Here is a 16,721-nt window from a genome sequence, read left to right as displayed (position 1 = left end):
AACTTGCCCAAAAAAACAAACACATGTTATAATAATATTCTTGATATCATTAGAAAAAAAAAGCCTTTGAAACTTTGTTTGCAATAACTCCATCAGTATCACCAGCAAATCAGCTTCATTATTATCCCATTAACCGGTTCCCGACCAGCGCACGACGATGTACGTCGACAGAATGGCACAGGCAGGCATATTGGCGTACAGGTACGTCCAATCGTCAATGCCGCCCTGCCATCGGGAGCGCGCCGCGGGCGGCGCGCTCCCGCACTGGTCGGGACCCCCCGTGAGTCCGGTCACGGGACCCGCGGACTCGATCGCCGCGGGCATACCCGGGATCGTCTCACAGGACGGCTTGAATGGAAGAAATGCTGTGTAAACAGCATTTCTCCATTCTGCCTAGCAACTAGTGACGCTGATCTCTGCTCCATGTGATTGGAGCAGAGATCAGTGTTCACTAAATGAAAGCCCAACCCCCCCCACAGTTAGTAACACACCCCTAGGAACACTTAACCCCTACACTGCCACCCACTGGTTAACCCCTTCACTGCCAGTGTCATTTACACAGGAATCACTGCATTTATATAGCAGTGATTACTGTATAAATGACAATGGTCCCAAAAATGTGTCAAAAATGTCCGATGTGTCCGCCATAATGTTGCAGTCACAATAAAAATCGCTGATCACCGCCATTACTAGTAAAAAAAAAATAATAAAAAATTATTAATAAAAATGCTATAAAATTATCCCCTATTTTGTAAACGCTATAACTTTTGCGCAAACCAATCAATAATCGCTTATTGCGATTTTTTTTTACCAAAAATATGTAGAAGAATACGTATCGGCCTAAACTGAGGGAAAAAAATGTTTTTTTATATATTTTTGGGGGATATTTATTATAATAAAAATTAAAAAATAATGCGTTTTTTTCAAAATTGTCGCTCTATTTTTGTTTATAGCGCAAAAAATAAAAACCGCAGGGGTGATCAAATACCACCAAAAGTCCTGATAGTACGGGGCCTGGGGTTCTCAGTGAGACCCAGGTCTCTGTACTGGGAGCACGCACTCTGTTCTGGGAGATACGTAAATATGCGCCCCCCCCCCACGGATAAAAGCCCAGTCCAGTGAGGCTGAATATTTGCGTATGGTCGACGTGGAGGGGTTGATTGAACAAGCTGAAGTTAGTAAGCTGATTGGCTACCATGCACAGTTGCACCAGATTGTTCACCATCCAGTTTTAGTAAATCAATCCCATCGATACCAAAATATATTGTTCACAGATACACAATGATATAGACCTCATAATATGCCCTATGACGGGAGTCACTTTGGACGGGGGGGGGGGGCAGCCCATGGAACCCAGATTAGCTTAGAGAGCTCCCCAGGCCCCTTTTATGTGTAAGTAACCCTGTGTCTATTAGGGGCACAGGGTGACCTGAAAAGCCCAGTCGGGTCTGATCTAACCAGACTCACCTTACAACCACACTGGACTCAGCATTTCCTTTTACCCCTGAACCAGCCAGGTTGTCTATGTTTGGAACACTGACATTGGACATAAGAGATTCCACAAGTAACCTTCCCACTAACAAAGTTGGCCGCGTGCCCAGATTTTGTTTATAGATGTGTTGATAAGTTCAAATATACCTGTGCCTGATGTTATTGGATATAAAGTTTACCCCTCCCTGCGTCTCTATGCAAACAAGGAGGGGGGGAAATCGTCTCCAGAGATATATATATACTTGTGTCTGTCCTTCAATAAAGTTTTATGCTGGTATTCACCCTACACTGTTGTCTCGACAAGCGACTGGGTGGGTTGAGGGATCTTGGACCGTGCTGGTACTGGGCAAGGGAAGCACATGTACGGTGGACATACTCCTCAAGAGTACGGGGTCCATCACATGCCCAAACTCAAAATTACTTTAACTACATTTATTTTTTTATTATTTTGTCATTATAATTGTGCTTAAATAATTGTTGTGACGTACAGTATTTCTCTCGATTATACATAGATTTGATGTATATTTTTCCATATTTTTGACACTTTTATACATTCTTTAAAAAAAAAAAAATATATACAATTTTTTTTTATTTTAGCCCTTGTACACACACGGTCGGAGATTCCGTCTGAATGTTTCCTATCGGACCGTTTTGTCGGATATTCCGACTGTGTGTGGTCTGCATCGGACTGTTTCCGTCGGACCAATTTTTCCAACTTGCCGGTAAAATTTTCCAGAAAAAATGCTCCGATCGGACATACTCCGATCATGTGTAGCCTACTCCGACGGACAAAGTGCCACGCATGCTCAGATCAAATTCCTAGACCAAAGCTATTGGCTACTAGCCTGAATGTAGTCCCGTCGTAACGAAACAACGTCATCACGTTATGTACAATCGGATTTTCCGACAACTTAGTCCGACCTTGTGCATACAACATCACTTCTGGACCTCTTCCGGAATTAATCCGTTGGAATATCTCAGACGGATTTGGTTGTCGGAATCTCCGACCGTGTGTACAAGGGCTTAGAGGAAAATTCCTTTGCTAATTGAAGTAAGCTTTTTGTATTTTTTTTTTTTGTCATTTGAAAGAAGTCAAGGTCCAAAATAAATGAAGAGTTACCAAGATTACTGAAAAAGCCTCCACTTTTTTTTCTCTTTCTTTCGAAGTCTCTCTTGTTCAGCTTGCAGTGCCTCCTGCTGTCTGGTTAGTTCCATTATTCTCTGCCTCTCCAGCTCCTCCTCTCTCATTTTCAACTCCATGGCCTGGTCCTGTAACTCCCTCTCTTTCTGCCTTTTGATGTTCTCTTCCTCCTCCTCCTCCTCCTCCTCCTTCTTCTTCTTCTCTAATCATATTCTCTCCAAGGCTCTCTGAATCTCAATCTCCTCCTGTTGGGCTTTCAATTCGCACGTGTGTATGTAATTCATTACCAAACTCTTCCTCTCGATGATCTCTTTCACTGGATCCTGCGGTTGACGTTCCATTGCAAACTGAACATCTTTAATGACTTCATATAGAAACTTCAGCACCTCCTCGTGTCTCCCCCTGGTCTTCACGTGATCTTCACTTGTGCAGTTTTCAAATGAGAAAATTTTATCCACACCTATGTCTCGGAACATCTTCTCTGTTTCTGTGACATTCCCACTGAAAAAAAGGCCGGTTGGTGAGGAATGGGGCTGCTGCGTTCTGATGACTCTTTCAGCTGTCAATGGGGTTCCCCTGTTGGCAGCTGAAGTGTTAAAGAAGTCCCATGAATTGGATCTGTCAAAAAAAAAGCAGCCGGGCAATGTTTATCAACAACATATCTCAGCCCCTGAAACACTAAGATAAAAAGAAACATTGTTTATTTTTGTATCTTTCTGTTTCCTCATCTACAGATCAAAGGGAAGAGATTTGATCTGCAGATGAAGTCAATTGAACCACTTGCTGACCATAAAACTCACTTTATAACTTACCTATACGGCAGCAAGGTGGCTCTATTGCACAGGATCATGTACCTAGTACATGATGCTGCACTTCCGGGTCTAGGGCGAGCATGCGCACCGCTATTACTCCTGCGATTATACAGGAAGCTGACTCGATGTCCGCCGGGACCCGCCAATCATTCAGCACAGAGGCAGAACGGCGTTCTGTTAGTAGGGATAAAAAAAAGAACCTAGTGCACAAGGCAGATCAATGCCGGAAATTACGCCTGACATGTTTCGGACAGAAATGTCCTTCTTCAGAGGCTTAGTGTCCCTTATAGTAGACGTTTGGACTTTCTACAAAAATGTAGGAAGACCAAACAGGGTTCCTGAGGGGTTATACGCAATATTGCAGTCCCGCTATAAGTCGCTGATCGCTGCCATTACTGGTTAAAAAAATGTATCAAAAATAAATAAATGAAAAATATTCCAAAGTTTGTAGACACAATATTTTGTGTACAGCATCACACGCCAGCACAATTGTCAGTTAAAGTAACGCAGCCCCATATTGCAAAAAATGGTCTAGTCAGGAGGGGAGTAAAGGGAAAGTGAGGGAAATTCTCTTTATCCGAAAAACCAGATAACTTATCCACATGTAGGCAGATGCAGTCTGGATTCCTCCTGGAGAGGAGGATGAGGGACACTGGGTTTCTCTATGACTTCACTGATCATATAGGGCAGTGATCCAATTGGATACTCATGTCTAGGGATGAGCCGAACACCCCCCGGTTCGGTTCGCATCAGAACTTTCGAACGGACGGCAAATTCGTACGAACTTTAGAACCCCATTGAAGTCTATGGGGCTCGAACGTTCGAAATAAAAAGTGCTAATTTTAACAACTAATATGCAAGATACTGTCCTAAAAAGGGTTTGGGGACCTGGCTCCTGCCCCAGGGGACATGGGTCAATGCCTAAAATGTTTTTAAAAATGTCCGTTTTGGCGGGAGCACTGATTTTAATGACGATTAAAGTAAAAAAAAAAAAGTGAAATATTCCTTTAAATATGGTGCCTGGGGGGTGTCTGTAGTATGCCTGTGAAGTGCCACGTGTTTCCCGTGTTTAGAACAGTCCCTGCACAAAATGACATTTAACGGAAATAACGTCATTTAAAGCTGCTTGCGGTTTTAATGTTATATCTGGTTCCGGCAATATGGATGAAAATCATTGAGAAAAATGGCATGGGTAGCCCCCCCTGCCCATTACCAGCCCCTTTGGGTCTTGTACGGATATTAAGGGGAACCCCTGTACCCATATTAAAAAAAGGAAATACGTGTGGCCCCCAGGCCCTATATGCTCAGAACAGCAGTATACAGGCGGTGCAAACAAGACAGGGACTGTGTAGATTTGTTGTGTTAAGTAGAATCTGTTTGTAATTTTCAACTGGTACATTTTTAAAGTGTAGCTCCAGTCAAAAAATCTATTTTTAAGCTTTTTGGAAAACATAGGGAAGGGTTATCACCCCTGTATAATTTGTTTTGCCGTCCGTCTTTTTTCATCTCACTTCCTGTTGTCTCCTTCCGTTTGCAAGTAGGAGACGTTTGTAAGTTGGATGTTTGAAAGTAGGGGCCTGCCCTATATGCTCTGCAGAAATGGCGGAACAAGGTGTTGGTGTTGCCACAACATTGTAAGCCCTCAAAGTGACTCTTGGTGGGCGCTGGAGCGCCCTGCTGTGAACGATTATATCAAGAATTGTAATTACATGCCATTGTTGAACAGTGGTAGAAAAATTTACCTTTGGTGGTTGTGGTGCTGGTGCCACAACACTATAAGTCCTCACAGTTTCTCTGGGTGGGCACAGGAACGGGCCCTCCTGTGACATATTATATCAAGAATTGTAATTACATGCCCCTGTTAAACAGGGGCTGAAAAATTGGGCCTTAGGCACTGGTGCCACGACACTGCAACCTCTCCCATATACTCTAGTTGTGGTGCAGGAATGAGCCCTGCTGCAAAGCATTGCAACAAAAATTGTAATTAAACACCCCTGTTAAACAGGGGCAGAAAAATTGGGCTGCTGGCACTGGTGCTGGTGCCACGACACTGCAACCTCTCCCATATACTCCAATTGTGGTGCAGGAATGAGCCCTGCTGCAAAGCATTGCATCAAAAATTGTAATTGAACGCCCCTGTTAAACAAGGGCAGAAAAATTGGGCCTTAGGCACTGGTGCTGGTGCCACGACACTGCAAACTCTCCCATATACTCTAGTTGTGGTGCAGGAATGAGCCCTGCTGCAAAGCATTGCATCAAAAATTGTAATTAAAAGCCCCTGTTAAACAGGGGCAGAAAAATTGGGCTGGTAGCACTGGTGCTGGTGCCACGACACTGCAACCTCTCCCATATACTCTACTTAAGGTGCAGTAATGAGCCCTGCTGCAAAGCATTGCATCAAACATTGTAATTAAATGCCCCTGTTAAACAGGGGCAGAAAAATTGGGCTGGTGGCATCACTCAGAACCAAAAATGTTCTTCCAACATATCAGCGGAGGAGGAAGAGGATAGACAATCAACATAACAGGACAGTCACTCAACATCAGCATAGGCAGTCTTGAAGGGATGTAATATTTAAAAAAAAAATATTCGGTTACATCAGCTTCAGGTGCTTGGTAGCTCTGGGTGATCCAAGACTGATTCATCTTGATGAAGGTCAGTCGATCAACTGAGTCGGTGGACAGGCGCACCCTGTGATCGGTAACAAAGCCACCAGCAGCACTGAAGGTGCGTTCCGAAAGAACGCTGGATGCAGGACAGCCCAGTAGTTCAATTGCATACTGTGCAAGCTCTGACCAGTGATCCATCCTCAAAACCCAGTAAGCCAGAGGATTTTCGGTGGGAAAGGAGTCCAAGTCTGACCTTGCCCCTAGGTATTCCTGCATCATGTAAATCAGACGCTGGCGATGGTTGCTGGAACCGATCATACCTTGGGGCTGCGGACTAAAAAATTGTCTGAACGCATCGGTCAGACGGCCACCTTCTCCACCGCTCCTCCTGACCGATGCCTCAGCAACACGTTGTCCAGGACCAGGAGTTTGTAACCTCCCAGTCTCTGGGAACGCATTGCACAGACCTTTCTGCAAGGCCTCCCGGAGATGTCTCATCCTCTGCTCCCTCTGCGATGGCAAGATAAGGTCGGCAACCTTACCCTTGTACCGTGGATCAAGGAGAGTGGCCAGCCAGTAATGGTCCCTCTCCTTGATCCAAAGAATACAAGGATCCTTCCGCAGGCTTTGCAGGATCAGGAAGGCCATGCAGTGTAGGATAGCTGAGGCATTCGGTCCGGAGTTCTCTGGGTCACTAAGGACAACATGATCCGCAGCTACCTCCTCCCAGCCTCGTACAAGTCCACAGGTTTCTTGGGACTGTAAATCATCCCTACAAGACTGCTGCTGCTGCTGCTGATGCTGAGTGCCAGCCTCCACCTCCATGCTGACACAATCATCCTCCTCCTCCTCATCCTCTTCCTGTGTGATGGGTGGCACAGCAGGAACACTGTCTGGATAAAGGGGGCCTTGAGAGACAAGGAAGTCCTCTTCCTGCCTCTGTTCTGCTTCAAGTGCCCTGTCCATTATTCCACGCAGCGTATGCTCCAAGAGGTGGACAAGAGGTTCAGTGTCACTGATGCATGCACTGTCACTGCTCACCATCCTTGTGGCCTCCTGAAACGGTGACACGACAGTGCATGCATCCCTGATCATGCCCCACTGGCGTGGTGAGAAAAAAACGAGCTCCCCTGACCCTGTCCTGGTGCCGTAGTCGCACAGGTACTCACTTATGGCCCTCTGCTGCTCGTGCAGCCGCTGCAGCATGGCCAACGTTGAGATCCACCTGGTGGGCATGTCACATATAAGGCGGTTCTTGGGCAGGTTCAACTCCTTTTGGAGCTCAGCCAGCCGAGCACAGGCATTAAATGATCGGCGGAAATGCACACAGACTTTCCTGGCCTGCTTCAGGACATCCTGTAAGCCTGGGTACCTGCCCAAGAACTGCTGCACCACCAGGTTAAGGACGTGAGCTACACAGGGCACATGGGTCAGTTGTCCCTGTTGGAGTGCGGAGAGGAGGTTGGTGCCATTGTTGCAAACCACCTTTACTGGCTTAAGCTGGCATGGCGTCAACCACCTCTCGGCCTGCCCCTGCAGAGCTGAGAAAACATCTGCCCCAGTGTGGCTCCTGTCCCCCAAACAAACCAGCGCAATTGGCATTGTTTTGCCTGCGTACTTGCGTAGCCCCTGGAACACCTACGGAGCACTGCTGGTTCTGAGGACAGAGCACTGGAAGAGGCCATGGAGGAAGAAGAAGAGGAGGGGGTGGAGGAGAGAGGTGTATCACAACCAATAGTAGCATTTTGGAGGCGTGGTGGCAGAACAACCTCCAACACTACTGCACCTTGTCCTGCATCCTTCCCAGCTGCCAGAAGAGTGACCCAATGGGCCGTGAAAGACAGGTAACGTCCCTGTCCATGCCTGCTGGACCATGAGTCAGCGGTAATATGCACCTTACCGCTGACCGCCCTGTCCAGCGAGGCAAGGACATTGCCTTCCACATGCCGGTAGAGAGCCGGAATCGCCTTCCGTGAGAAAAAAAGTGACGTTTGGGGACCTGCCACTGAGGAACCGCACATTGTACAAACTCACGGAAGGGGGCCGAGTCTACCAACTGAAAAGGCAGCAGTTGAAGTGCTAGCAATTTAGCCAAGCTAGTATTCAACTGCTGAGCATGTGGATGGCTGGGAGTGAACTTCTTTCGACAGTCCAGCAGCTGGGGCAGGGAAATTTGCCTGCTATAATCGGACGTGGGTGTACTGCTAGCAGAGTGCCCGGAAGCACTTGGCTGTGACACACCTAATTCTACACCTTCATTCCTCTCAGAGCAGGTTTCAGAGAGGACTGAAGGTCTAGTGGGGTTGGAGATGCCAGCTGATGAGGAGCAAGGAGAGGTCCGCTTTGTTCTTTGGTGTGGGTCTTTGAGGTACGCTTGCCAACGAGCTGCATGGCAGGTCAACATATGTCTGGTCAAGCATGTGGTGCCCAAGCGGCTGATGTTTTGGCCACACGAGATACGCTTGAGACATATGTTGCAAATAGCAGCGGTGCGATCTGATGCACTCGTCTCAAAAAAGGCCCACACCAAAGAACTTTTAGAATAACGCGCAGAGGCAGGGCCCTGCACAGGCGGAGCTCTGCGGTGTGATTCAGTCGGTGTGCTGCCCCTAAACTTGCCCGCGGAGGGCATCCTGCCTCGTTGGACATGTGCCTCCTCCTCCTCTCTCCTACCAGGCACCCACGTGGAGTCAGTGCCCTCATCATCCCCTCCCTCTTCATCGCTGGAGCAAACCTGGCAGTATGCTGCAGCTTGTGGAACATGACTGCCAGATTGCTGTCCTTCTTGAGCATCCCCTCTCTCTGCGCTCACGCTACTGCCATCCTCTAGCTGAGTGTCATCATCAGAGCCTACAAAACACTGGGCATCCTCCTGGAGCATGTACCCAACACTGTGCTCAAAGAGTTCAGGAGACTCCTCAGGAGGACATGGTGGGTCTAGGGAAGGAGTCACTGATGATGACATTGAGAGGAGGGAAGACGATGCGTTGGCAGCTGCTTTGCTAGTACCCTGAGCCTGGGTGAGAGAGGATGAGGAGGATGAAGAGTGCTTGGTCATCCACTCTACCAAGTCTTCGGCATGATGCGGCTCAACACGTTCAGCTGCCGAAAGGAGGACAAGCGTGTCCCATGGCCACGTGCTGATGATGACGATGAACCGCGTCCACGACCAGCACTGTTGTCTCTAGACACAGAGCCTGCTTGCCCTCTTTTATCGGCTTGCGCCTGTCTGCCTCTCCTTGTTGGCCTTCCAGACATGGTAATGGCCTGAAGGGAGATGGGAAAACCAGCAATTGGGTAGTGTATATTGTGCTGGAGGCACACAACACCCACTAACTCCTGCAGATGGCAGATGGCTCAATTAGAGAAGAGCTATGTAGGTGGATATAATGGTGTATAGTGCGGTCAGGGCACGCAGACAACAACCACTACAGAAGAGCAAGAACGCAAAATCGACCAATAACGAACGGTGTATACTGTGTTGAAGGTACACAGAGAACACCCACTAACTCAGACAGACGCCAACACACTACACAAGGCCGCCGCGCTGGCGGCCTTATATAGTGTAGGGCGTGTACTACACAGCCTGAGCTATGATTTTTCACAGGCATCCTGCCTGTGGCCAATCATGGTTCTCCTCGCTGACGGCGCTGTGATTGGCCAAGTATGCAGGGTCACAGTGCATGCTTGGCCAATCATGAGCCAGCAATGCACTGCGATGGCGCAGTGCATTGTGGGCCGTGAGCACCACACGAATTTGGCGCGAACGGGCCATAACGTTTGGTATTTGCCGAACGTGCAAACAGCTGATGTTCGACTCGAACACGAAGCTCATCCCTAGTTGCCACCAAAAAAATAAATAAAAAATAGCTCAAAATTCATAAAAAAATTAATAAATAATTGGGACAAAAAAACATTTTTACTCATCTCTAAATGCCTGTTGCTAGGGGGTCCCTCGTAGTCTGCCTTCTTCAATGCCCGGGCTGGTGTGAAACACTCTTAAAGTGGTGTTGCCACCAAAAAAATAATTAAAAATAGCTCAAAATTCATAAAAAAAAAAATAAATAATTGGGGGGAAAAAAATGTACTCACCTCTAAATGCCTGTTGCTAGGGGGTCCCTCGTAGTCTGCCTTCTTCAATGCCCGGGCTGGTGTGAAACACTCTTAAAGTGGTGTTGCCACCAAAAAAAACAAAATTAAAAATAGCTCAAAATTCATTAAAAAAATAATAATAATTGGGGGGAAAAAAATGTACTCACCTCTAAATGCCTGTTGCTAGGGGGTCCCTCGTAGTCTGCCTTCTTCAATGCCCGGGCTGGTGTGAAACACTCTTAAAGTGGTGTTGCCACCAAAAAAAAAAATTAAAAATAGCTCAAAATTCATAAAAAAAAATAATAATAATTGGGGGGAAAAAAAATGTACTCACCTCTAAATGCCTGTTGCTAGGGGTCCCTCGTAGCCTGCCTTCTTCAATGCCCGGGCTGGTGTGAAACACTCTTAAAGTGGTGTTGCCACCAAAAAAACAAAATTAAAAATAGCTCAAAATTCATAAAAAAAAATAATAATAATTGGGGGGAAAAAAATGTACTCACCTCTAAATGCCTGTTGCTAGGGGGTCCCTCGTAGTCTGCCTTCTTCAATGCCCGGGCTGGTGTAAAACACTCTTAACGTGGTGTTGCCACCAAAAAAAAAATTAAAAATAGCTCAAAATTCATTAAAAAAAATAATAATAATTGGGGGGAAAAAAAATGTACTCACCTCTAAATGCCTGTCGCTAGGGGTCCCTCGTAGTCTGCCTTCTTCAATGCCCGGGCTGGTGTGAAACACTCTTAAAGTGGTGTTGCCACCAAAAAAAAATAGCTCAAAATTCATAAAATAAAAAAAATAATTGGGAAAAATTATTTTTTTTTTTTTACTCAACTCTAAATGCCTGTTGCTAGGGGGTCCCTCGTAGTCTGCCTTCTTCAATGCCCGGGCACCTGACGTCACTACCCCTCGGCACCGCACAGTCATCTGGGACTTGTCACGAGTAGCAGATGACTGTGCGGCGTATCACGGCGCCGCTTGCGTATGCGCAGTGGGTGCCCGGCTGTGAAGCCACAGCCGGGTGCCCACAGTAAGAATGCCGGCACTGCGAGCGGAGCATGGAATGAGGGGTGGCTTCGTTCCCCCCGCATCGCTGGACCCTGGGACAGGTAAGTGTCCAATTATTAAAAGTCAGCAGCTGCAGTATTTGTAGCTGCTGACTTTTAATTTTTTTTTTTTTTTTTTTTTTTTTAGGGGTCACCCCGCTTTAAGTCTGTTCTGCCCCCAGGCATGATCTGAGCAACGCAATCGGTGATGGAACCATGAAGAGAGTCTTTTATGTAGCAACTGATTGGAGGCAATAAGGATATAAGGAGGGTGAAAAAAAATGTCTTGCAGTAAATCTTGCACATTGACCAGGGTGGGGGTTCATACAAGGAAGTTTCTTCTCTGAGAATACTTTGGATATATATGATCAGAGCAGAGATGAGTATTCAGTGATTTTTAGCGTAGTCGGGGTTAGAAGGAGGCATTTTCCTTCCCGTGTCATGTCTGGTAATATATTCCAAACCCAGGCAGTGGGACTATGGAGACCCCCTTCCTCAGTCCAAGCGACTGATGCCAGGCAATTTATCCGAAACTTCAGCTTCCATAACTGCAAACTGGGCAACCAGGGCTTCCAGAGGCTCCTGTTACAGGTCTTCGGATACATGGGGCATGGCAAGTCCTCGTTCATTAACACCTGTAAGATTGCCTGGGATAACTCCGCCTACAACAACTATACCAAGGCGTCAGGATCGTATTGGGGAGACACTATGGACCGGCGGACCTACCAGCTGACGCACAACATCACCCTGGTGGACAACCGCGGGTGTGCCGCTATGAAAAGCCATGAGAAAGGAGAGATATTTGCCCAGCTCGGTAAGTGGGACACATAGGGGTGTATTTCTAAAAACAATTAGCAGAGCTTTTCATCCTGAAAGACTGCGTGTACATTCGTTCTACACGAATCGGGGGGCAAAATCCAATGTTACTGGACTATTTCTTCTCCAGGTTGGATGTTCTTCGATCATAAATACGGCGAGAATTAGGGGAATACCGCAATATGGTGACTAGATGGAATCGATGAACATCATGAATAAATATGAATGCACTATGGTTGTAATCAAAGGTGTGTGCAGCCTATTGCATTAGGGTGTGCACCCCAAAGCTCAAATACCTGTGTGTGTGTGTATGTATGTATGTGTAATAAATAAATATGCACCGCGTGTAATAAATAAATATATAGACCTACCTCGAAAATAAGACCTAGCGTTATTTTCCAGGAGGGCTGCAATATAAGCCCTACCCTGAAAATAAGCCCTAGATTAAAATGCTTGAAAAATCCTATAATCCACTCTATTACAGTAGTATATAATGTACAAATGTGTGTGTTTCTGTGATATAAATGTGGGGAAGAGAGCTCCGGCGGGTCACAGAAGCACAGAGCGGCGCTATAAACAAAGTTACAGAGACACACACATTGTGCATTATATACTACTGTAATAGAGCAGATTATAGGATTTTACAAGCATTTTAACTCAGTTCACACCGGAGATTCCTGACAGGCAAGGAGAGAGAGAGGGGGGAGAGAAGAGAAGACAGCACATTACATGGTAAGACCTACCCCAAAAATAAGTCCTACTGTGTCTTTTACTGAGAAAATTAATATAAGGCCTGGGCTTATTTTCGGGGAAACGCGGTATATACATATAATTTATTATTTTATGTATATATATATATATATATATATATATATATATATATATATATATATATATATATATATAATTGTATTATATGTATTAAAAAATAATACAATATATACACACACACTCTTGCATACATGTCAAGAACAGTAGGGCAGTTGATGGTGTAAGTAGAGCAGCGGACTTGTGAACTTTTCAGTATATATATATATAAAATAATACATTATATATATATATATATATATATATATATATATATATATATATATATATATATATATATATATATATATATATATATATATATATATATATATATATATATATATATATATATATATAATATATATATATATATATATATATATATATATATATATATATATATATATATATATACCTTAGTATCAAATAATAAATTATATATAAATAAAATAATACATATATATATATATATATTTACACTGCGCAAATATGGTGTGACAGAAAGTATCTCAGCGACCGCCATTTTATTCTCTAGGGTGTTAGAATTTTTTTTTTTATCATTTTTGGGGCGGTTCTAAGTAATTTTCTAGCAAAAAAAAAAACAACCTGTTTTTAACTTGTAAACAACAAATCTCAGAAAGGAGGCTCGGTCCGTAAGCGGTTCATTTTGATAATTACGGCTTACAGCGAGTGACGCCCCAAAAATGCAGTATCTCAGAAAATTTGAATATTACATAAGACTAATGGAAAAAAAAAAAAAAGCAGGATTTTTAATACAAATTTTGGGTTACTGATAAGTCTGTCTATACCGGGGGCGTACTGACCATTGGGCCACTCGGGCCACTAGGGGGCCCCATCAGGGTTGCCAGCCTCAGTAAAACCAGGGACAGTATGTAAAAATCTGTGTTTCTTTCACATCTGTCTCTGAAATGTCCCTTAGGGTCCGTTCACACAGGGGCAACACGACTTTCAACACGACTTTTGGAGGCAACTTGGACACGACCTGAACACGACTTGGGGCGACTTACAACACTACTTTAAGTTGCCCCAGGCCAGGCCACTTTTGCCACGGCCAATCAGAGAATGAGCTCTCAAGAGGGAACTCCCTCCGAGAGCATACCAGGCCCTTAGGTCTGGTATGAATATTAAGGGGAACCCCCTATGCTGTGGCCCGGCAGAAGAACCGAAGAGGGGGACAAGACCCCTGAAGTCGGAAGAAGAGGCCGGCGGCGAGGAAGAATGCCGGGCTCCTCCGCTAGTAAAAGAGCTACAAGAAGATAGCGGAGGAGTCCGGCGAGAAAACCCCCGAAGACGGAAGACCCCCGGAGCTGTGCAATAAACTATTTTTACCCTGTGTTGTGTTTTTTTTGTACTTTTTTCACAGGTGAATGGGTAGGGGTACGTTGTACCCCATACTAATTCACATAGGGTGGGGGGCCGGTATTCGGGGGCCCCCTTATTAAAACATGTCTGTGTATACTGTGTGTACATGTCTGTGTATACTGTGTGATTGTATACTGTGTGTGTGTGTTTGTACTGTGTGTGTGTGTGTGTGTGTGTGTGTGTACTGTGTGTGTGTGTGTGTGTGTGTGTGTCTGTGTATACTGTGTGTGTGTGTGTGTGTATACTGTGTGTGTGTGTATACTGTGTGTGTGTGTGTGTGTATACTGTGTGTGTGTGTATACTGTGTGTGTGTGTGTGTGTGTGTATACTGTGTGTGTGTGTGTGTGTGTGTATACTGTGTGTGTGTGTGTGTGTGTGTGTATACTGTGTGTGTTTGTGTATACTGTGTGTGTGTGTATACTGTGTGTGTTTGTGTATACTGTGTGTGTGTGTGTATATAGTGTGTGTGTGTACTGTGTGTGTGTGTGTGTGTGTGTGTGTGTATACTGTGTGTGTGTGTGTGTGTGTGTGTGTGTGTGTATACTGTGTGTGTGTGTGTGTGTGTGTGTGTGTGTGTATACTGTGTGAGTGTGTGTGTATACTGTGTGTGTGTGTGTGTATACTGTGTGTGTATACTGTGTGTGTGTGTGTGTGTGTGTGTGTGTGTGTGTGTGTATACTGTGTGTGTGTGTGTGTGTGTGTATACTGTGTGTGTGTGTGTGTGTGTGTGTGTGTGTATACTGTGTGTGTGTGTGTGTGTGTATATACTGTGTGTGTGTGTGTATACTGTGTGTGTGTGTGTGTGTGTATACTGTGTGTGTGTGTGTCTGTATACTGTGTGTGTTTGTGTATACTGTGTGTGTGTGTGTGTGTGTATACTGTGTGTGTGTGTGTGTGTGTGTGTGTGTATACTGTGTGTGTGTACTGTGTGTGTGTGTGTGTGTATACTGTGTGTGTGTGTGTATACTGTCTGTGTGTGTGTATAGTGTGTGTGTGTGTGTGTGTATGTGAGTGTGTGTGTGTGTGTGTATACTGTGTGTGTATATACTGTGTGTGTATAGTGTGTGTGTGTGTGTGTGTGTGTGTGTGTGTGTATACTGTGTGTGTGTATACTGTGTGTGTGTACTGTGTGTGTGTGTATACTGTGTGTGTGTGAGTGTGTGTGTGTGTGTGTGTGTGTATACTGTGTGTGTATACTGTGTGTGTGTGAGTGTCTGTGTGTGTGTGTGTGTATACTATGTGTGTGTGTATACTGTCTGTGGTTGTGTATACTGTGTGTGTGTGTGTGTATACTGTGTGTGTATACTGTGTGTGTGTGTGTTTGTATACTGTGTGTGTGTGTATACTGTGTGTGTGTGTGTGTGCGTGTGTGAGTGTGTGTGTGTGTGTGTGTATACTGTGTGTGTGTGTTTGTGTATACGGTGTGTACTGTGTGATTGTATACTGTGTGTGTGTATACTGTGTGGCCCCATCATCTCCTATTGCCCGGGGGCCCCATGAGTGGTCAGTCCGCCCATGTCTATGTACAGTATAGGATGCACTCAATACTTGGTCGGGGCTCCTTCTGCATGAATTGTGGCATGGATGTGGCATGGATGTGGCATGGAAGTGGCGTGGATGTGGCATGGATGTGGCGTGGATGTGGCATGGATGTGGCGTGGATGTGGCATGGAAGTGGCGTGGATGTGGCATGGATGTGGCGTGGATGTGGCATGGAAGTGGCGTGGATGTGGCATGGAAGTGGCGTGGATGTGGCATGGATGTGGCGTGGATGTGGCATGGAAGTGGCGTGGATGTGGCATGGATGTGGCGTGGATGTGGCATGGATGTGGCGTGGATGTGGCATGGAAGTGGCGTGGATGTGGCATGGATGTGGCGTGGATGTGGCATGGAAGTGGCGTGGATGTGGCATGGATGTGGCGTGGATGTGGCATGGATGTGGCGTGGATGTGGCGTGGATGTGGCGTGGATGTGGCATGGATGTGGCGTGGATGTGGCATGGATGTGGCATGGATGTGGCATGGAAGTGGCGTGGATGTGGCATGGATGTGGCGTGGATGTGGCATGGAAGTGGCGTGGATGTGGCATGGATGTGGCGTGGATGTGGCATGGAAGTGGCGTGGATGTGGCATGGATGGGGCGTGCCACAGAGGAGATCAGCCGGTGGCACTGCTGAGGTGTGATGGAAGGTCGGGTAATATTTGGAGCTGCACTTGTAGCTCGTAATATATATATATATATATATATATATATATATATATATATATATATATATATATATATATATATATCTTTTTTTTTTCAGCAAATTTGATGCCTTTAGACATGAAGGTTGATTGGTGCCGAGGGTTTAAGTTGGCAGATAGAATTGTACGAGCCGAGCCCCTGGTGCAGCCATCAGATTTCATCTCCCCCATATTCATCTACAGGTAAGAAGATACAAGCTGTATATCCATATATTGTTTTTTTTTATTTAAAGGGTAACTCCACTTATTTTTGGTGAGACGCTCCTAATGGAAAAAAACAC

The 16,721-nt window shown here is 45.5% G+C and overlaps 1 protein-coding gene across 1 annotated transcript in view; it reads left to right on the top strand.

Moving 5' to 3' along the window:
- The first annotated feature begins 11,568 nt into the window (after positions 1-11,568).
- LOC144000377 (uncharacterized) overlaps positions 11,569-16,721 on the top strand; it is a 37,547-nt gene continuing 32,394 nt past the window's right edge. Inside the window, exons 1-2 of the mRNA XM_077494179.1 lie at positions 11,569-11,999; positions 16,500-16,623. Coding sequence (XP_077350305.1) covers positions 11,627-11,999; positions 16,500-16,623 — 497 coding nt within the window. The 5' untranslated portion in view covers positions 11,569-11,626. The remainder of the gene's footprint in view (positions 12,000-16,499; positions 16,624-16,721) is intronic.

Source organism: Lithobates pipiens, unplaced genomic scaffold (assembly GCF_037356315.1).
Source record: "Lithobates pipiens isolate NorthernLeopardFrog02 unplaced genomic scaffold, aLitPip1_a1.2 Scaffold_22, whole genome shotgun sequence".
Classification (NCBI taxonomy): Eukaryota; Metazoa; Chordata; class Amphibia; order Anura; family Ranidae; genus Lithobates; species Lithobates pipiens.
The sequence above is the reverse complement of the archived record's forward strand: the minus strand, read 5'-3'. Positions and strand labels throughout refer to the sequence as shown.